At 53.7% G+C, this 20,668-nt stretch overlaps 1 protein-coding gene across 1 annotated transcript; it reads left to right on the top strand.

Annotated features, from left to right (window-relative positions):
- The first annotated feature begins 2,823 nt into the window (after positions 1-2,823).
- DISP2 (dispatched RND transporter family member 2) lies at positions 2,824-15,028 on the top strand. Its single transcript, XM_042987719.1, has 8 exons — positions 2,824-2,936; positions 8,193-8,522; positions 8,792-8,821; positions 8,970-9,093; positions 9,357-9,472; positions 9,651-9,778; positions 10,139-10,236; positions 11,768-15,028. Exons 1-8 carry the CDS (start codon positions 2,824-2,826, stop codon positions 15,026-15,028), a joined length of 4,200 nt encoding a protein of 1,399 aa, XP_042843653.1.
- The last annotated feature ends 5,640 nt before the right edge of the window (positions 15,029-20,668 follow it).

The raw sequence follows: 20,668 nt of genomic DNA, 5'->3' as shown, positions 1-20,668 counted from the left end.
ATGCACATGTACACAGATATAACTATTTGCACGTAAACGGAGAACACACTATTGTACCTACACATAGACACACACACACTGTACTTACATAGAGAACGTGTACACCCTCACTTTGCTCCCTCCCACTTTTGGTCTCCTCCCACCCTCCCACCCTCCAGACAGCTACCCTTGTCTTCCTCCTCAAATCCTGCATCTCCCCTAACCCTGCCTTTTGTTGCCTCTTTGTCCCTGGCCCTCAGTGTAAGCTCCTTTATAGCCCCACCCTTACTTGTCAGTAGTCATCCTGCAGTTCCTAGCCTGGCAAAATCTCTAATCACTCTGTAAGGGTTCCTGGGTGAGAGAAGGGAGAAGATGAGATAATTCTGCTTCTTACATACAGATGAAAGAAACCAAGGTCCAGGGAGTGGGAGTCATATCTTGACTCAAGGAATAGAAACAACTGAATCTAGGTTCCTCCGCTTTTGTCTGCTTAGTGCTCTGGCTTCATCCCTTGCAGTCCCTGCCTCCCAGCCCTCCACCGCGATCCCCTGCTAGTGCCCAGGAACCCAGAGTTCTCTACAACAGAGGATGAAGGGAAGGGCAGGGAAGAGGGAAGTTGATCTTGGGAAAGACTGGCACTGACCTCTGATTCTAACATTGTTCATTTGGCTTTCCACAGGGGCACTGCCATGGTGGTGGCCATGGCCTTGGGCCCTGTTGTGGGGAAAGGCACCCCCCTGGCCATGGTCCTGGGCACTGTCCTGGGGGGAGCCACTGCCCAGGGCCCTGTGGGCACCCCCCTGGCCATGGTCCAGGGCACTGTCCTGGGGGAAGCCACCCCCCAGGGTCCTGTGGGCACCCCCCTGGCCATGACCCAGGGCACTGTCCTGGGGGAAGCCACCCCCCAGGGCCCTGTGGGCACCCCCCTGGCCATGACCCAGGGCACTGTCCTGGGGGAAGCCACCCCCCAGGGCCCTGTGGGCCCCAACCTGGTCCACCTCACTAAGGAAGCAGAAGAAAGAGGATACAAGAATGGGGAGTGTGAGTGGGTTGCCCTGCTGACCTGGCATGGAGCCTGAACCAGAATCTCCTCTTTCTAATAAACAGCCTCCCAGAAGCCATGTTTTACTCTTAAAGAGTCTGTCTTCCTTCATATCCAACTTGGTACCCAAGTGGCCTTGTGGCCTCTAGTTATACAAGTGAGCACCCAGCCAGGCACTCTCAGAAGCTTGGTTCCCATGGTGCCCATAGCATATGCTTGTATAAGTCCACCCCTCCTTTCCTTTTCACTCTGGCCCTCTCCCATCAAACAGTCTCAACTGTGTCCTCATCATTTAACCCCATCATATACACTGACCTGGACCTGACGGACCTTCCAAGGTTCCATCTAGATGTTTCACTGTACAGATCAAAACCCCTCAACAGATCCCTACTGTCCAGATGTATTTCTCACCATTCTCTGAAAAGACATTGAATTCTCCAGCCTCCTTAACTTTACCTATTTCACCACCACCACCCCTTCCCACTCCCAGTTCAAGAATACCTTCCCTCTCAGCCAGGTGAAACTCCAGCATCAACATGAAGCCTTCCCTAAAGCCCATTAGGAAGAGAGAGGTCCTCTTTGTACACTGTCCCCTTCTGTGCAGCTTATACCATCACATGGGCCTGACCACACCCTACCCACTTAGCACCAACTTATGATCTGGCTTTTTATATCTCCAGCCAAACTGTAAGCTATTCAAGGCAGGTCCACCACTTCTACATATACCTCTAGATTCTCCCACTCCATCTGCTAGTGACCTATGCCTTGCATAGAGTGGCATTTGCACATAACTTAGGGACATCTATGTTCTAAATGCTGGTAGGTTCTGACTCTCTCCCAAGGCCCATTCCTCAGCCACGGCACCTCCCTGCATATACAGCCAGGCTGCTTGCTGTGAAACACTTTCTGTCCATCCAAATCCCACATCTGGGACTCCCTCCAATCCCCAACTCCCAGACCCCTCACACCACCCATATCTATTATTAGCCCTCTACCCAGGCCTGTCCCAGGCCCAGCCCATCATGCCTCCCCTCCCTGACAGTCGTTCCCTGATGGTAGAGGCAGCAAGTGTCCTAAAGTGAGTGGCTATTGAGTACCTTCCAGGCCGGAAAGGGGTGATTATAAGAAAAAGAGCTGCGAATTCTCTCTCTTCTCCCTCTTCCCACACCCCACACTCAGCACTTGAATAACAGAAGCCGGGCTCCACGCCTGAGGGGTGCAAACTCAGGTCCAGGTCCAGAGAAACGTGAAGAAAGACCCAACTTGAATAGTGCTAATCCCATTGGGGAGGAGGGGGTGGTTGCTGAGCAAAGCCGAGAGAAATGTGGAACTTAAACCGCCAGACCTCTCAATCCTTCGGCTTCCTGCACAGTGAAGTGCGGGCGTGGAAACTTCTCCCTCTTTCCGGCTGTAAGAGTGCGTGTCAAGTTGTGAGGCTCTCTGCACGGTGCCTGAAGTCGCGCTTCCTGGTCCCTTACGGGAAGACCGATGTCCCCCTGGGAAAGGCCAATGTGCAGACTACAGCCAGACAGCTGGGCCCCTCTAACAGCAGCTCTCAGACTTGGCCTGGGTAGAGGGGCCCACCACTACCAGTCCCGGGGTCTTAAAAGACTGCAAAGCCTCCAGCGCCAGGCCGCCGCGCGGGGAGAAGCCTCTGTCCCCACCCCCGGTGCCGCGCCCATTGGCTGGGCTCTTGTCGGCCCCGCCCACCGATCGGTCCGCCTGGCGCTGACGCATGCGCGGGAGCCCGCCACCGCCGCCGCTTCAGCACCAGCTCCCGGACAGCGGCGCCGCCCACGGGCATGGACGCTGATAGCGGCAGCAGCAGCAGCGGTCCGGCTCCCTGCCCGGGTCCGGATGAGGAGCAGCAGCCCAAGGAGGAACCCTTGGCCCCAGACGGCAGCTCCCCGGACAGGTAGGGCGGACCGCTCCGCAGACCCGGCTCGCAGACCTTCCCAGCACCCCCGCCTCAGGTATCCCTGTAGCCGCCATATGTCTCCCTCATTCATTCCCCAGCCCCTCCCAGAACCCCTTCCACCGCCCGGAGCTACCGGCCCCCTGGCCACGCCCTCATTCTGCCGGGTCAATTTTCTCTCTCCCTGATACCCCCTACTGTCAGTCCCCGTCGCCCTCATTGCCCAATACCTGCCCCACCCACTGTTCCTACCTTACCTCTAAGGCCGGGGGTTCCTCCGCCCCTCCAGCCCTCTGAGCCCCTCCGTCTAGGCCCTGCCCCCGCATCTTCTCAGTAAGCTCCAAGCCCGCAGCCCGCAGCCCGCAGTCCGGGTTCTAGCATGTCAGTGTACTCGAAGGTGCGTGTGCAGGGTAGACAGGAGGATCCCCAAGGTGTGTGTCCTGGGGAGAGCAGACACTCGCCGCCACGCCAAGGACTGTCTTTGTACATCACTGTCAGTCTCCAGTCTGCCCTGTATGGCCGGTTGCGCACATGTGGGCTTGAGTGCCCGAGTGTGGCAGCCACCGACAGGCCCTGGAGACGCTAGGGTGGGCAGGCTCTAAGGCTCAGGCCGCGGTCAGTACTATCCCTGAAGGAGCCCTAGGCCGGTGGGACAAGAGGAACACCTTCTCTCTGAGGACCCAGATCTTGGTGCCTCTCCTCCACCTTCCTCCACCATATGTGTGAGGGAACAGCCCAGCCAGGTAGCAATATGGCGCAATTTCTGTGCCCTGCCTGGTCTGCCACCCTCAGAATTCCTCCCCTGACATGATACTGCCTGTCTCTCTCTTGCCTGGACTGAAATAAGAGGTATTATTTGGGGGCAAAAAACAGAGATGGACATATGTCTACACTGCACCAGTTAAAATGTACATTCTGTACCTCAGAGCAAAGGGGAGGCCCCACAAGTGGAGAAAAATGTTCTCTTCCCTCTATTGTCGACACATCAGCCTGGATAGATTTAGCCACCTTTCACTCTGAAAGGCACAGAGCTTTCTTCAAGGAGGTGAAATAGGATGGATGTGTTCCCTGGACCAGGGGGGTACCTGGGACTATGGCCTGACCAAGGAGCTAGGGACGGACATGACAGGAGCAGGACACAGCAGGGCAGGGGCCTGGGACCAGGAGCATCCCTAGAAGGGGCTGGAGAGTCATTTGCTGCCTTGGATATTTCTTTTACCAAGGATAAACCCTATCGAGTCTAATCACTTTCCCTGCACATGAGGATCATTCCTGGGCACAGGAACCACTTGCTCTCCTTCAGCAACTCCCTGGGACCTCTGGCCTCTCTCAGCACTTCCCCAGAGACCCTGGGCACTAAGCAGGTGAAGGGACACAGTTCAATTCAAGAAACACAAATATGTTCCTGCTGAGCTAAGGACTACTCTAGGGTTAGATACACAGTGAATAAAACTGCATGTGTGTAAGCACACACAGTCCTTTACTAATGCATTAACTACAGAGCAATTTGAAATAGTTCATTCTCTGTTTCTTTTTTTAATTACCTTTTTATTTTCCTAGTGGCATGAATTGCTCCCTCATCTGTCTAGGCCTGTCTGCGGGATCACATGGATGTCCATATGGCTATGTGTCTGTGGGCCTGGGGGTGCTGTTGATGCACATGTACATTTATCTCTTATGAGTCTTCCATGTGGGGGCTCTGTGTCTGGGGCCCTGTCAGCCAGGCCATGGCTGCTTTAGCCTTGGCCTCTTGATGAAGCCTGTGTCACCACTTTCCATCCCCCTGCCTGCCTGCCCCAGTCACTTGGGTTGCAGGCCAGCCTAGGAAGTTGCTCACCCTCGTCAGAGCGATGGAACTGAGGGGGTAAGAATAAAAGCTGCCTGGGGAGGCAAAGCCTGGGATGTTTAACTTGTATTATCACTAGGTATCCTGGGAACAGAGGGCAGCAGGAGCTGGCAGGAGAAATCTTTTTTTCTCAAAAGAGTGTGGCTCTTCTTCTTGGGAGGGTTGAGTCTGGAATGTGGAGGGTTTCAAATTTTGCCACACTGGCAATGATGGGCACTGTCAAGAAAGATGGGATTTAGAACCAGCTGATCTTAGGTCCTTGGACAGGGATAAGGGGGGTGTAAAAGAAGGGGCTGGGGCCAGGGAGACCCCCGTAGAAGCAAATCAATGGTAGAGGCTGGAATCCCTCCTTGAACAAAGCCAGTTAAAGAACGATGCAGGCTTACGAGCTTTGGCAGACTGGTTAAGGGAGAGTGTTTCCTTTCTCCTCCAGCACCTCCAAAGTGTTTCCCTTCTTGAAGAAAAAACAAAACAAAACAAAACAAAACCAGACACTCCAAGTGGAAGGGCCTGGCTCCTAGGAAAAGCCCAGTGCTCAGCGAGTGCTCTAAGGCCATGAGCAGCTGGAAAGGCCCCCTGGCTGCCCCCCCACCACCGACCCTTGGAAGGCAGGCTTTGATGTAAAGAGGGTGACCAGGGAGCACCTGGCTGGCTCAGTCAGTGGAGCATGCAACTCTTATCTTGGAATTGTGAGTTCGAGCCCCACGTTGAGTATAGAGGTTACTTTAAAAAATAAAATCTTAAAAAAATAATAATAAATAAAGAGGGACACCAAGACTAATGGCTCATATTCATGCCTTCAGGATTTAACCCAGACCAAAAACAGTGCCCAGCATGTGGTAGGTGCTAAAAAAAAGACCTGCAGGAAACAAAAAACACCTTAAAGAAGTACATGTCCACACTTATGCACATAAACCTGGCCATTTATCCAGCTTTATCCAGCCTCCCTTTGGCCCATGGGGAGGGGTCAATAAGGTCTTTTATCTGCCAGGACGCTGGCTGCTATATCAATTCTATGGGTCATCTGAGGTCTTCTTTTAGAACATCTTTGGTCAAATTCCTATTTTTCTAAAGGTTGAGTTAGTTTAAAAATAAGTATCAGTGATTTTTTAAAGTTTATTTGTTTATTTTTTGGGGGGGAGAGAGAGAGAGAGAAGGAGAGAGCCAGTGGGGGAGGGCAGAGAGAGAGAGGGTCGGGGAGAGAGAGAATCCCAAGCAGGCTCCACACTGTCAGTGCAGAGCCTAATGCAGGCTCAAACCCATGAACTGCGAGATCATGACCCAAGCCGAAGTCGAGTCGGACACTTAATGGACTGAGCCACCCAGGTGCCCCAATAAGTATCAGTGATTTAAACCATGAGATCAAATTCTGATGTAGCTTTTAGATAACAAAAAGGAACGTATTTATAATTATATATGTAATGAGATTCTCAAGGTACGGGAAGTTCTAAAATGGAGATACATTATCCGAGGTGCCTAAAGAGGTCAAACTGTAAATATAAATATACTTCTTAAATTATATGCTTCCTGAAGAACTGAGTGTGGGAAGGGGCAGGAAAGCAAATGTATCTTCCACATGCCAGGCTCCATGGCAGGCACCTCACGTATGTTGTATCAGTTAATTCCCACACCCAACGGAGAGGGGGCATTATCAACATACTCTCACTCAATAGGCAAGGATGCCAGCACTCCAAGAATTGTGTCTTTCCCAAGGCCCCAGAGCTAAAGGATGATGGAGCCAGGAGCCCACTTCAGTGCTCCCCCATTTTGCTCTCAGCATGGGGCTCATCCTTTCCCAGACTGCTATGCCAGCCAGTCATCCTTCTGGGTAGAGGAGGAAGAGCTTACCTATTCTATCCACTTCCTCTACTTGGTCTCTGGGCAGAAGCCAGCCTCCCTGGGCAATGTCTACTTGCCACCATGGTTGGGACTCTGGCATATAACCCCTTCAGCAGTGCAGCAGGCAGGGCCAGAAGCCAGGGTTGGCTCAGCGTAAACAACACAACTACACAAGTTCTGGCCAGCCAGGTGAGTCAGTGAATGGGGAGAGAAGACAGAACTCTGCCAGGGCTTCCCAGTCCAAAGCCCCTCTGGAAACCCTCCATAGCCCTCAGCTACTCTGTTCTGTGGACATCTTCTCTCGTCTTAGGTCTGGCAATCCTGCCACTGGGTGGGACTCCACCTCCCCCTGCACCCAAGGAGTGGGGCTGCGTCCATGCACTGAGAGCTGCTCTCATGAGTAATTTTGAAAGAAGAATCTATTGCCAATTCTTCCTTAACAAGTTCCTTGGGGGTCCCAACTCCCTCTCCCAACTGTGCACACTCTTACAAAGCAAACCTTCTGCCCCATGGCCCAAGGCTGGTGGAAGGGCAGCACTTGCCTCTGCCAAACCTTCCCTGAGGTTTGGCATACCCTAAACCTCACACCCCTATCAAAGCTGGGCCTTCCTCTAGGCTCCTTCAGCCCTCTGACTTCCTCTCTCACAGCACCCAACATGTTGGACTGTTGTCAACATCTCCTGCCTACCATGAGTGCCTAGAGGCCAAAGGCCCTATTCATCCCAGGACCACTATTAGCAGCCTATCTAGTGCTCAGTAGTCATTCAGCAAACATTCCCTGGGCACCTTCTGAGTGCAAGTCACTCTTCAAGGCACGAGGGCTGCAGAGATGAACAAATGCACCAGACCCTGCTCTCCTGGAGTTCACATTCCATTTGCGAGCCAGGCAATAAACATGACAACACTATAAGGTCTGGTTGGGGCAAATGCTGTGAAGAAATATAAAGCAGGGTAAGGGGATAGAGAGCTGACAGATGATTATTTAGAAAGGGTGGTCAGAGAAGGCTTCTCTAAGAGGGTAATAGTTGAACAGAGACTAAAGAGGGGCTATGAGCCATGCAGTTATCTGGGGGAGGAGCACCCCAAGCTGAAGGAGGAGAAAGTTCACAGGCTTTAAGGTGGAACCAAGATTGCAGCAGGTGCTCAATAAATGTCCGACAAGAGAATGAACAGATGACTGCAGCCGGAAGAGCACAGGACTGCAAGTCAGACCTGGGTTTAAGGCCCAGCGCTTCATGGCTCACTGAACCTATTTTCAAATCTATAAAACACGGAAAGTATCTCCCCTGTAGGGTTTTTGTGAGGAATACAGGACACCATATATGTAAAAGCACAGTGTTCAGCATGTGCCAGGCTCTGCCAATAACGTTTTTTGAGCGTGTGGACAGATGAGTGAATGAGATAGCAGACCCAAGAGGTAGGCTGGGGAGTAGCCTGCACCCTCCTCACCTCTCCCCCAGGACTAGTAATAGAACAACCCCAAGCCCACGGCTCCTTGCCTCCGACTCCTGAACAATGATGGGGCATGGGATGACCCCCGCCCCCATCACCCTTGTCTCCTCTCTCAACAGGTCCCAAAGCAAGGCTGTGGCCCCTGAGGCAAGCCCAGAGAAGAGCTGCTCTCTCCACAGCTGCCCCCTTGAGGAACCTTCCAGTTCTTCAGGACCCCCACCCACGACTTCCACCCTCCAGCCTGGGGGCCCGTCCAGCCCCTTGGCCCCTGCACACTTCACCTATCCCAAGGCACCACAGGAATACCGGGGGGACAGTTCCCTGCCAGGGCTTGGGGACCGGGCAGCTCTATGCTCCCATGGCTCTAGCCTCAGCCCTTCTCCAGCCCCCTCACAGCGAGATGGGGCCTGGAAGCCACCATCTGTGCAGCACCATGTGGTCAGTGTCAGGTAAGGAGGGGTTCAGCAGCCTGCAAGCTGCCACTGGAAAGTGGGGCAAGGCTTAAAAGTGGAGTGAGCCCCTGGGGCTCAGGACTCCTTCATTAGGAGGCAACCCAGGATGTCTCCTGCCTCTGATGGAGGAGGCAGCCTGGATGGAGGAGGAAGTAAGGGTTGGAGCTTGGGAATAGAACAGCCTGTATGGGTTAGTACCATCTTCCTCTACCTCCCACCCTGCAAGACGGCTCTGACAAGCAAGTATCTTTTCTTCTCTTCCACAGGCAGGAACGGGCCTTCCAGATGCCAAAGAGGTAGGCCTGGGCCTTCTCTGGCCCCCTAAGGGTGACTAGGCTGGTGCCAAGTTTGGCCCCACCACCCCTTCTTGTTGACTCCTAAGCTCACCACACCCTGCTGCCTTACCCAACACCAATTCCTGTGGGTTCTCTTCCTCTTTCCCAGCTATTCCCAGCTGATTGCCGAGTGGCCGGTGGCCATGCTGCTGCTGTGTCTGGCTGTCATCCTCCTCTGCACCCTGGCTGGACTGTTGGGGGACCGACTGCCTGACTTCTCCAAGCCCTTGCTGGTAAGAAAGGGTGGGACGGGGAAGGGATAGGGGCCCCAAGGCCTGGCCACCTCGACTCTGTCTGGGGCAGAAAGTTGGACGGCACAGCTGGAGTGGGGTGGCAGTGCACGTTGGGGAAATGGTACAGAGGCGATGCTCTCATCCAACAATCCAGACAGGTGGACTGGCCTTTTCTGCTCCAGGGATGCAAAGGGGCAGAGCCAAGAAGGGCCAGACGGAGCACCCCTCCTCCTGCCTGACCTTCTCTGTCCTCCTTCCTGCAGGGTTTTGAGCCTCGAGACACAGACATTGGGCGCAAGCTAGTGGTCTGGAGAGCACTGCAAGCCCTCACAGGCCCCAGGAAGCTGCTTTCTCTTTCCCCAGACTTTGAGCTGAACAGGTAGTAGGTTCCCACCTTTCCACTGTTGAAGCGAATGGGGGAAAGAGAGGGGGCATTGGGTGACCTCCCCAAATGCAGGTCAGAGGGACTTGCTGGGATCCCCTGGGGAGTGGTATCTGGCCTCCTCTGAGCCCCTACCCCTTGATGGTGCCTGGCATAGATTTTCTCTCTACCTCAGCTCAAACCCCCACACCACTCTGAGCCCCACACCCTGGAGCAGTGCCCAGGAGGGCTTGGTCCGGCCTCGAAGGATGGTGGAACCCCTGGAAGACAGAGGGCAGGAGGACTTCTTTTGTGGTCCCCCTGGTAAGCTGCAGCCTAGCCAGTTCTTGCCTTTCATGGTGGTCCCCTTCCTACCTACTAGAACAGGAGGGCTCAGGAGAACAAATGTGGGCAGACAGAAAAGGAAGGAGGTTGGTTGGCCATGTTCAAGTCAAGGAAGTTGGGTTACAGCTGGGAGGCTGAGGCAGGTCTCGGGTACTCCAGCCACACAGGGTCAAGCTGGGTGGGGGTGGAGCACCGGATCAGGCAGCCTGGCACAGGTTTCAGACTCCTGAGACTCTGAACCTCATATGGCCCTGGGTAAGCGTCTTCCCTCTGGTGGGCCCAGGACCTGATGCCAAAGAGCTGAGCTCTGGAAGGGGCGGGGGGTGGGGTGTGTTGCAGAGAAGAGCTATGCACAGCTGGTGTTCATGTCGACCTCAGCGGGCAGCCTGTGGAACCTGCACGCCATCCATTCCATGTGTCGCATGGAACGGGACCAGGTGAGCAGACTGGGGAGGTGCCAGGGGTTGGGGGGGGTGGGGGTGGGGCAGGGACATCAGGGACCTGATCTCAAGGAAATACAGCTGAGCCAGGACTGCCAGGGTGGACAAGGGAAGAATATTCCCTGCTTAGAAAATTATTCCAACCCTGTTGAGAGGCTCCAGGTCGGGGTGGAGAAAGAAGAGTCAACTTTTTATAAGAGCCAAGACACAGACTATGTGGAGCCTGGGGATTTTCAAAAGGTCCCAAAGAAAAGCTTCAAGAGCTGTTGAGGAGGACCCAGCCCAAGGCCCCCAGCCTCCATCAACCCAAGCAGTGCCAATCCAACCATGCCAACTGGAAAGCCATATACCATAACACCTGAAGAAAGATTTGCTGCTAAAAACAGTGTGAACACCACTGAGTAGCCCAAGGCACTCCATACAAGTGAATTCAAAGTACCAAAAGACTCCTTAACATGCGCCCTGGAGTCAGATGCCTAAATTCAAGGCCAGTTCTAATACTCCCTAGCTGTGTGACTGCAGGCATGTTTCTTAACCTCTCAGTGCCTCAGGCTTTGCATACATAAAATGGAGAAAATAATGGTACTTGTCTCATAGGGATGTTGTGACAGTTAAACAAGATAGAATTTGTCATAGTGATTGGCAATAGAAATCTCTTTTTTTTTAATTTTTTTTCTTTAACATTTATTTATTTTTGAGACAGGGAGAGACAGAGCATGAACGGGAGAGGGTCTGAGAGAGAGGGAGACACAGAATCTGAAACAGGCTCCAGGCTCTGAGCTGTCAGCACAGAGCCCGACGCGGGGCTCGAACCCACGGACCGCGAGATCATGACCTGAGCCGAAGTCGGCCGCCCAACCGACTGAGCCACCCAGGCGCCCCAGAAATCTCTTAATAAATGTTACTGTTGTCACCACGATCTCAGGCCCAAGGCCGTACAGTACAGTCAGTTGGTGACAAAATGGGGCCTCTGATTCCCCAGGCCAGTGCCCTCCCAAACTACACCAGCTGTTGTGATGTGTTGTGTCAACAGCAGGGGGGAGAGAAAAGGAGACATGGGGTCTGTAAAAGAAACAGCCCTGGCCCTAAGAGGGTTTAAGCAGACCTGTGGACAAAGGTGGGGGGCTAAGGCTTGGCACTGACCCTGATCCTGGAATGTTTTGGCCTCACTTTTCCCATCATTTGCTTCCAGTTCCCTGGACCCTTGACCCCTCTGTGGCTGGCACTCCACTGGCACTCCTGGCTCAGGCAGTGAAGAGCTGGGGTGTGTGACCTGCAGGGGTCCTCAGGGCAGGAACTCTCAGGCTGAGGCCTCGGGCAGCATCCCTGAGGCTCCTCTTTGATGGAGTCAAGATGTAGTCCGGAGCCAAGTGCAGCTCTGAGACAAGCCACTTCTACTGGGCTGGGGAGATACCTCTCTGCCTCTGCCCTATAGCCTGAAAGGAGGTGAGGGGGCCTTGGATAGGGCTGGGGAAACCTGGGCCCCTGCGTTGCTCCTGAGCTCTCTCCCGCTGTGTGTGCTGTACAGATCCGCTCCCATACCCGCTTTGGGGCTCTGTGCCAGCGAACGGAAGCCAACAAGTGCTGTCCCAGCTGGTCCCTGGGCAACTATGTGGCCGTGCTCTCCAACCGCTCCTCCTGCCTGGACACGACCCAAGCGGATGCAGCCCGAACACTGGCCCTTCTGCGGGCCTGTGCCATCTACTACCACCGCGGTGCCCTGGTGCCCTCTTGTCTGGGCCCCGGGCAGGACAAGCCCCCGCACTGTGCCCAGGTTCCCACCAAGTGCTCTCGGAGCAGTGCCGTCTACCAACTCCTCCACTTTCTGCTGGACAGGGACTTCCTGAGCCCCCAGACTGCTGACTACCAGGTGCCCTCCCTCAAGTACAGCCTGCTCTTCCTGCCCACTCCAAAGGGTGCCTCTATGATGGGCATCTACCTGGACCGCCTAGCCACCCCCTGGGGGCTCTCTGACAACTACACATCCATCACTGGCATGGACCTGGGCCTCAAGCAGGAGCTGCTGAGGCACTACCTGGTCCAGGACACAGTGTATCCCTTGCTGGCCCTGGCTGCCATCTTCCTCAGCATCGCCCTCTACTTGCGCTCCCTCTTCCTCACACTCATGGTGCTGCTGGGGGTGCTGGGCTCCCTCCTGGTTGCCTTCTTTCTTTACCGTGTGGCCTTCCGCATGGCCTACTTTCCCTTCGTCAATCTGGCAGCCTTCGTCCTGCTCAGCAGCGTCTGCGCCAACCACACCCTCATCTTCTTCGACCTGTGGCGCCTCAGCAAGAGCCAGCTGCCCTCTGGGGGGCTGGCACAGCGCGTGGGCCGCACCATGCACCATTTCGGCTACCTGCTGCTGGTCTCGGGCCTCACCACGGCCGCGGCCTTTTATGCCAGCTACCTGAGCCGTCTGCCGGCCGTACGCTGCTTCGCCCTCTACATGGGCACGTCCGTGCTGGCGCACCTGGCGCTCACGCTGGCCTGGCTGCCCTCCGCCGCCGTGCTCCACGAGCGCTACCTGGCCCGCGGCTGTGCGTCCCGGGCGCAGGGCCCGTGGGGCGGCAGTGCGCCCCGGCGGCTGGCGCTGGCGCTGCACCGGCGGCTCCGCGGCCTTCGGAGGGCGGCGGCCAGCACCTCGCGCCTGCTCTTCCAGCGCCTGCTGCCCTGTGGGGTCATCAAGTTCCGCTACATCTGGATCTGCTGGTTCGCCGCGCTGGCGGCAGGGGGCGCCTACATCGCCGGCGTTAGCCCCCGTCTGCGGCTGCCCACTCTGCCGCCGCCCCGCGGCCAGGTCTTCCGGCCTAGCCACCCCTTCGAGCGCTTCGACGCGGAGTACCGCCAGCAGTTCCTGTTTGAGCGGCTGCCTCAGGGCGAGGGCGGCCACATGCCTGTGGTTTTGGTGTGGGGCATCCTGCCCGTGGACACTGGCGACCCGCTGGACCCTCGCAGCAACAGCTCACTGGTGAGTGACCCTGCCTTCTCTGCCAGCGGTCCCGAGGCCCAGCGCTGGCTGCTGGCACTCTGCCACGAAGCTCGGAATCAGAGCTTCTTTGGTGTCCAGCCCGAGGGCTGGCCCACGCTGTGCTTCATGGAGGCCCTCCAGCGCTGGGTGGAGAGTCCTGCTTGTGCCCGCCTGGGGCCTGGCCTCTGCTGTGGCCACTCAGGCTTCCCTTGGGCACCCCAGCTTTTCCTGCACTGCCTCAAGATGATGGCTCTGGAGCAAGGCCCCAACAGCACCCGTGACCTAGGACCCCGCTTCAATAGCCAGGGCGGCTTGGCTGCCCTGGTTCTGCAGTTCCAGACTAACTTCCAGTATAGTACAGATTACAGCCAAGCACACCACTTCTATGCTGAAGTCAGCCACTGGCTGGCAGGGGAGCTGGGCAGAGCACCTCCCGGCCTCCACCGGGGTTGGTTTACCAGCCATCTGGAGCTGTACAGCCTGCAACACAGCCTGAGCACAGAACCTGCTGTGGTGCTGGGCCTGGCTCTGGCGCTGGCGTTTGCCACACTGCTGCTGGGCACCTGGAACGTTCCGCTTAGCCTGTTCTCTGTGGCAGCGGTGGCAGGCACCGTACTGCTCACCGTGGGGCTCCTGGTTCTACTCGAGTGGCAGCTCAACACTGCCGAAGCCCTCTTTCTCTCTGCTTCCGTGGGCCTCTCAGTAGACTTCACTGTCAACTACTGCATCTCCTATCACCTGTGCCCACACCCCGACCGCCTGAGCCGCGTGGCCTTCTCGCTGCGCCAGACCAGCTGTGCCACAGCTGTGGGGGCCGCGGCCCTGTTTGCGGCCGGTGTGCTCATGCTGCCTGCCACGGTGCTGCTCTATCGCAAGCTGGGCATTGTCCTCATGATGGTCAAGTGCGTCAGCTGTGGCTTTGCCAGCTTCTTCTTCCAATCTCTGTGCTGTTTCTTTGGACCAGAGAAGAACTGTGGGCAGATCCTCTGGCCTTGTGCCCACCTGCCATGGGATGCTGGGAATGGGGAGCCTAGTGGGGAAAAGGCAGGCCGCCCAAGATCAGGGCCAGTGGGAAAGGCACCCGGATCCTGCTCGGAACAATACGAGCTACAGCCCCTGGCACGGCGCCGGAGTCCCAGCTTTGACACCAGCACAGCCACTAGCAAACTGTCCCACCGGCCCTCGGTGCTCTCTGAGGATCTACAGCTGCATGATGGCCCCTGCTGCCCCCGGCCCCCACCGGCCCCTGCCTCCCCAAGAGAGCTGTTCTTGGACCACCAGGCAGTCTTCAGCCAGTGCCCGGCCCTGCAGACCTCCTCCCCCTATAAGCAGGCTGGCCCCAGCCCCAAAACCCAAGCCAGGCAGGACTCCCAAGGGCAGAAGGCTGAGCCCGTGCAGGCCTCACCAGAAGCCTCGGCCCACCCTCCCAAGCCCAAGGCCATGGAGCCTCCTGATTGCCTCTGCTCCTCAGCTAGCACCCTGGAGGGGCTCAGCGTCTCTGACGAGACCTGCCTAAGCACCTCCGAGCCCAGTGCCCGAGTGCCAGATTCTGTGGGTGCCTCCCCAGAGGACCTGGACGAAACAGAGCAAACGGTACCTGAGCGGGGCCAGCTGAATGAGAAGCGAGACACCCTATGGCTGGCACTGAGGGAGACCGTGTATGATCCGTCGCTGCCTGCCTCCCACCAGAGCAGCTCCTCCTGGAAGGGCCGTGGGGCACCAGGGGATGGCAGCCCTGTGGTGCTACCCAACAGCCAGCCAGATCTGCCAGATGTTTGGCTACGCAGGCCCAGCACCCACACTTCAGGCTACAGTAGCTGAGGGAGGCCCAGGAAGGCAGGACTGGGGCACAGAGCCTGTCAGAGGTGACAGGAAGGGGGCAGCCCCAGACTGGAGCCTGATAGTGTCTGCCCGCATCAGCATGGAGAGGTCTCACCCTCCAGCTGTGGATTTTAAACCCTGCCAGATGTTTCAGCCTTGGTCCAGACTGCTACTTACTCCCCACATCTGGAGGATTCAGTGGAGAGGGTCTTTGGAGAGAAATGTCAAGCTCTCCTTGTAACTTGCTGAGGTCTCATTTGTCCCCATATGCCAACCAGGACCTCTGGAAGGGGGAGGGCCAGATGTGTAGCTCCAGGTATCAGGGCGAGGCTGACCCAGCCCCCAAGCCAAGTGGGACGAAGGGACTCAGTCCGTGGAATCCTGCCAGGGCACCTCACCAACCAGAAGAGCCCTAGGGAGCCTCAGCAGCCTCCAGGGCCTCACACCTTTCAGGGGCTCTTCAGCAGGACACTTCCTTCTCTTTGGAGAGCTTCTCTGGGCCGGAATTAAGCGACTCTTTCCTGAACAGCCCTACCCCCTCACACTCCCCGGGCTGACCAGATATTTGCCAGGGCCTGGCAGAGACGGCTGCTGGGAATGAAGCAGGAGGAGGAGGGCTGGTCAGCCTCAGAGTGTCTCTCAGTTACAGGACGGTCCCTCGTGAGGAGCTGCTCTGGTACACGAAGCGTGCTCTCCCCTGTGAACAAACAATAAGAATCCTTTACATCCTGCATCTCTTAGTTTACAGAACACTTGCACACCCACTTTCTCCTTAGTCTCACCATGTCACTATGGGGAAGCCTGCGGTTAGCCAGGTCCTTCTGCCCCCGATTTATAGGTAAAGTCATTGAGAGTAAGTAAGCTTAAGCGATTGACCCACAGTCACAGAACTAGTACAGGGGGAAGCAACTTCCCTGGCTCACTCCCCCCTGAAACTTCCACTCTCCTGGCTCCCTGCCCCAGGGACATTGGCTTGTGGCTAACTTGACCCTTCACCTCTAGCACCCTCTTACGACCTGCCTTCACAGGTGTCTCTAAGTGCAACACTCCCTTCCTTCCTCTCTTTAGACCTCTGTCTCCAGAGAGAGCTATACTCTGAGCTGGCTGCAAGTTGCTCCGCATCTGCCAAGTGCTTCCCTTCAGATCCACTGAGAACCTATCGGCTATGGGGCATCCTGGCTGATCTGCTTCCCAGGTTCAGGGGCATGCTTCTTCCATGGCCACAGTGTATGGAGAGCCCCTGTCAGGAGAGGCACTGAGAGTAGTAGAGGTTGAACGGAATTCAGTTAAGGCAGGACCCCAGGCCTGCCCCCTTTTGGGAGTGCGTGAGTCTAAAGCTATTCCCCACGTCAGGGTCCCCAGTTTCCTAAGGACATGTCGTTCTGGGGGTTCTCAGCAGACCAAAAGGTGACTCCTCCTCCCCAAAGCAGAGTCTCTCCGCAAGGTTTTTGAGCCCACGTGAGAGCGATGGCACTTGGAGCACATTTACTTGAACACCTACTCTCCTACGGTACTTCGGGGAGACGGAGGCATGGAAGGAAAATCGAACATCTGCCCTCAAGGAGCCTGCCCTCTAGCTGGGGAAACAGCTCACATAGACACACAGGAGCGATGGGTCACTGACAGCACCATGCAGGGCATGCTGAGGGCCAAATGCCTGTCACCATTAGTATCGCTGGAGGTCAAGTACCCAGGACTGGGTAACCAGGAAGGCTTCCAGGAGGGAAACAACTCAAGCTGGGCTTCAGAAGTGCAAGTATCTCAGACTGGAAGGGACCTTAATGATCATTTATTCCAGCAGTTTTCTTTTCTTTTGTTTTTTTTTTTAAGTTTATTTATTTTTGAAAGAGAACACAAGGGGGAGGGACAGAGAGAGAGGGAGACACAGAATCTGAAGCAGGCTCCAGGCTCTGAGCTGTCCGCACAGAGCCCCACGCAGGGCTCGAATCCACAGACTGCAAGACTGTGACCTGAGCTGAAGTCGGTCGCTTAACCGACTGAGCCTCCCAGGCGCCCTAATTCCAACAGTTTTCAAGCTCTGTAGCCTCAGGACCCTTTCTTCAAAGAATCCTTGTGTGAAAACACAGCATATAAAACATAACAAGCAGTGACTCTAGTGGGTTCTGGGTGGGGTATACAGAGCCAGCTGAGCTCCCCTTTTTACTGTGCCTCTCAGACAGGCCCTGGGGAACCCCTCAAGTTCCTGGCAGCTCCACAGAATGTAGCATGAAAACCACTGATCCAGGCCATCTTACAGATGAGTATCACAGACAGGAAGGGACTTTTCTAGGGCCAAACAGTCTGTGACCACGCTGGAGGCAAATCAAAGGGCATTTTTGGTTTTGTGTTTTCTTTATATCGTTGAGACCTACCTCCCACCCCAAGTAGCCCAGAAGGGGAGCAGGAACCCGAATGACAACAGGAGTTGTGGAAGAGAGAGAAGACCGTGGGCAGGAATTACGGGATATGTCGGCTCCTTTGCAAAATAAGAAAATCAAATCCACTTGACCCCTGACATCAGGAGGAGGAGGAGGCAGTGACTAGGACCTAACTTGGACCCGTCCCCCGGGAGGTCTGCTGGGACCACTCTGTCTTCATGTCCAAGTGAAATTCCACCTGTCTGGCCTGTGGCTGTTCATCAGGGTCTTGGCTTCTCTACACCATGGACGTGTCCTCCTGTTGCCACACATCCAGGCCGAGAGAGCCCTGGTCTCATCTGGCACAATCAGCCAGGGGGAGGACAAGGTGAGCCTTTCCTCCTGAGCATAAGCAGAAGTCTGGCCTTGATTCAAAAGAGAGACCAGCATTTTAGTTGCTTCTGAGCAGCTCACCAAGGCTCTTCTGCCCTGTATTGTGGGAGGGCAGCAGGGATCCAGACCAAAAGAACCTGTTCCCCCACACCCTCTCTTGTGTCTTGCAAGAAGAGACATGGTGTCTAGGACTGGAGCTTCAAAGCTTTTTCTGACTCCGTTAGAATACGGAGGGGTGGGTGGGGCAGGCATCGAGGATTTGGGCACACCTGAGGACCCTACTCGGGGATTTCTGGGTCCCATTCTTGCAGGCCACAGCCACAAAACCCTACAGGAAGGCAGACAAGCCAGAGTAGTTAAGGTACCAACTGGATCTGTTCTTTCTACCGCCGGGCCCAAAAGACTGGAAGAACCCAGTGGTGACCTAAAACATCACCTTACACCTAGAGGGACCCATACCAACAGCATTCCACATTAGTGAGTAACCCAGCTTGCCTCTCCAGCCCCAACTGTGGAAAGCAAGATGTAAAGCATTTCCAATTTCCTTTGAGTTTCAGCAGACCTATTCACTTTATTAATATTATCAGTGGTTATAATGAGTATATGGCTTAGAAGCATGCTGTGAAGCAGAGGAAAACCAGTTAAAGCATTTATGTTTGCTCTGAAAAATTCAAGAAACGGTTTCTTAACACGGAGACACTCTAAAATAGAACTACGTTGATACCCATTTGGGATTTAAGGTCATTTCTCCTATTTGTGCTACAGATCCTTGAACTCACACTCAGAGTATGAGTATGCGTGCTGTATGTTTTTAAAATGTAACTTGGTATACTTTGTTACTATGGAAAAACCCATCCTTCCATGGCTCTGGTGCTTTGTTGACAATGTTAGAGATTGATCTGACCGGCAGAATCTTAGATTTTACTGGCACATGGCATAACTGATACCATGATATTTAGGCAATATCCCAACTTGAGCCCGATTCTGAAAGAGACATCTCACAAGAGATTTATAAGCCAAACTTCCTCAGCCCCCTCTAACTCGTTCCTTTCTTCTCCCAGTGCATGAAAGGGCTGGGAGGGGTCTCGGGAAAGAAGATTCATTTGGTTTACAACCTTCACCCGTTTGTCCAGAGAGTTTCTGATCTTTCCTTCCATGGTGGCCTTATCTCAGCCCTTGATAATACACGCAGGCAACAACAAGCTCTCTGACACCCATGCCATCCATCAAGATTTCATTTACTTGGGGAGAAAAAAACAGGCATTCCTCACCCTTTCTACCCACACCCTTGTTCCCAGGGAAGACTATACCTCAAGGTCTGTAGGTGTTTATGCTTAGGAGAAGAAATTGTAACTCAGTTCAGTGGAAAGATGAGAAACAAAAGAAAGCCACCATGTGCTATGTGAATGGTTGGTTGTCCTAAAGCCACTCTGTGCTGAAAAGCCCTGGAAGGACCTTAAAGTTATACTCATTATCAGGTCTCTGTGTGATTATTCACATTATACCTCAACATAGGAAAAAGATCAGGATTTTACCAGATTCACAAATATCTAATAAGAGCTTCAGTACTGCTAAAGAAAATCATGCAGCTGGGCAGATTGGTGTAGATTTGAACTCGTGACCACCAGACTTCACTGGACCCTCAGCTCTGCCTACCTTGTTTCCATTCTAGTTACTGGTTTCCATTCTTTGTAATGACCATTTAACACTTTCTCTTGCTTCCTCCAACATCTGAGACAGAGAATTCTGGAGATCTGCAAAGGACCCCCTCGAGTATTCAGCATAGCACTACTCATTGTGTAAATGTGAGGAAACTACTTGAGACTAAGGAAAGAACCATTCAAAATGATTAGAGGGAACAGCAGCCAATAGTCATAGAGGACTGGAATAGTGCCTGTTCCCATCAGCCAGACTTGAAAACATCATAATTTATGGAGCATTGGTTGGAGTTCTCAGAAGGGTCTTGCCTCAATAGTGGGGATTCAATTAGCCCTAGTTTATTTATTTTTTTATTAGCCCTAGTTTAAACACTGCTCACCCCATCTAATAATTGTTTCCCATCTAATAAATTTTAAAGCAAGACCTGAAGGGATGAAACTGTTTCTAAGTAATGTAACTGTATCCCAAAACAAACATCAAGAATATTCACATGAATACAAAAATAACCAGCCACCAAAACCAAAATTTACAGTGTGTGAGGCCTAATAAAAAAAAATTACTTATCACGCGAAGAAGCAGAAAAATATGACCCATAGTGAGGAGGAAAATCAATTGACACTGACCTAGAACTAACATCTATGTGAAAATCAGCAAAGACATTGTTATAGTTGTATTCCCTTTATTCATATAACTACGTAGAGACTTGGAATATGTTTTTAAAAATATACAAATTGAACTTCCACAGCTGTCTGAGATGAAAAAAATCACTGGATGGAATTAACAATAGTTTAGACACTGCAGAAAGAAGACTGGTGAACTTGAAGACATGGCAATAGTAATTGTCCAAAATGAAACACCAAAAGGAAAGATTTGTAGAAATGAACAAAGAGCAGGGGCACCTGGGTGGCTCAGTCAGTGAAGCATCCAACTCTTGATCTCACCTCAGGTCTTGATCCCAGGGTCATGAGTTCAAGCCCTGCACTGGGCTCTGTGCTGGGCGTGAAGCCTACTATTAAAAAAAAGAAAAAAAGAAATTAATAAAGAGCTACAAGGCATGTAATAGGAAGAAAGTTGGTCCTTTACAAATATCTAAAATTATGAAAAAATGTAGGCGTCAACTAAAAATGGGTGAGAGGGCACATTGGTTTTTGTTTTTGTTTTTGTTTTAATTATTTGTGGAGGTGGGTGAACAACAACAAAAAAGATTTTGAAAGTGCTGCTCCAGATTCCA

The sequence above is a fragment of the Panthera tigris genome, chromosome B3 (genome assembly GCF_018350195.1).
Source record: "Panthera tigris isolate Pti1 chromosome B3, P.tigris_Pti1_mat1.1, whole genome shotgun sequence".
Taxonomy (NCBI): domain Eukaryota; kingdom Metazoa; phylum Chordata; class Mammalia; order Carnivora; family Felidae; genus Panthera; species Panthera tigris.
This window is presented reverse-complemented; position numbering and strand designations above follow the sequence as displayed.

Bases quoted from the DNA above. Each gene is read 5' to 3' on its own strand.
- DISP2 (XM_042987719.1), top strand. From the start codon at position 2,824: ATGGACGCTGATAGCGGCAGCAGCAGCAGCGGTCCGGCTCCCTGCCCG. The intron at 9,094-9,356 runs GTAAGAAAGGGT...TCCTTCCTGCAG, and splicing joins ACTTCTCCAAGCCCTTGCTG to GGTTTTGAGCCTCGAGACAC. The intron at 9,473-9,650 runs GTAGTAGGTTCC...TCTCTACCTCAG, and splicing joins CCAGACTTTGAGCTGAACAG to CTCAAACCCCCACACCACTC.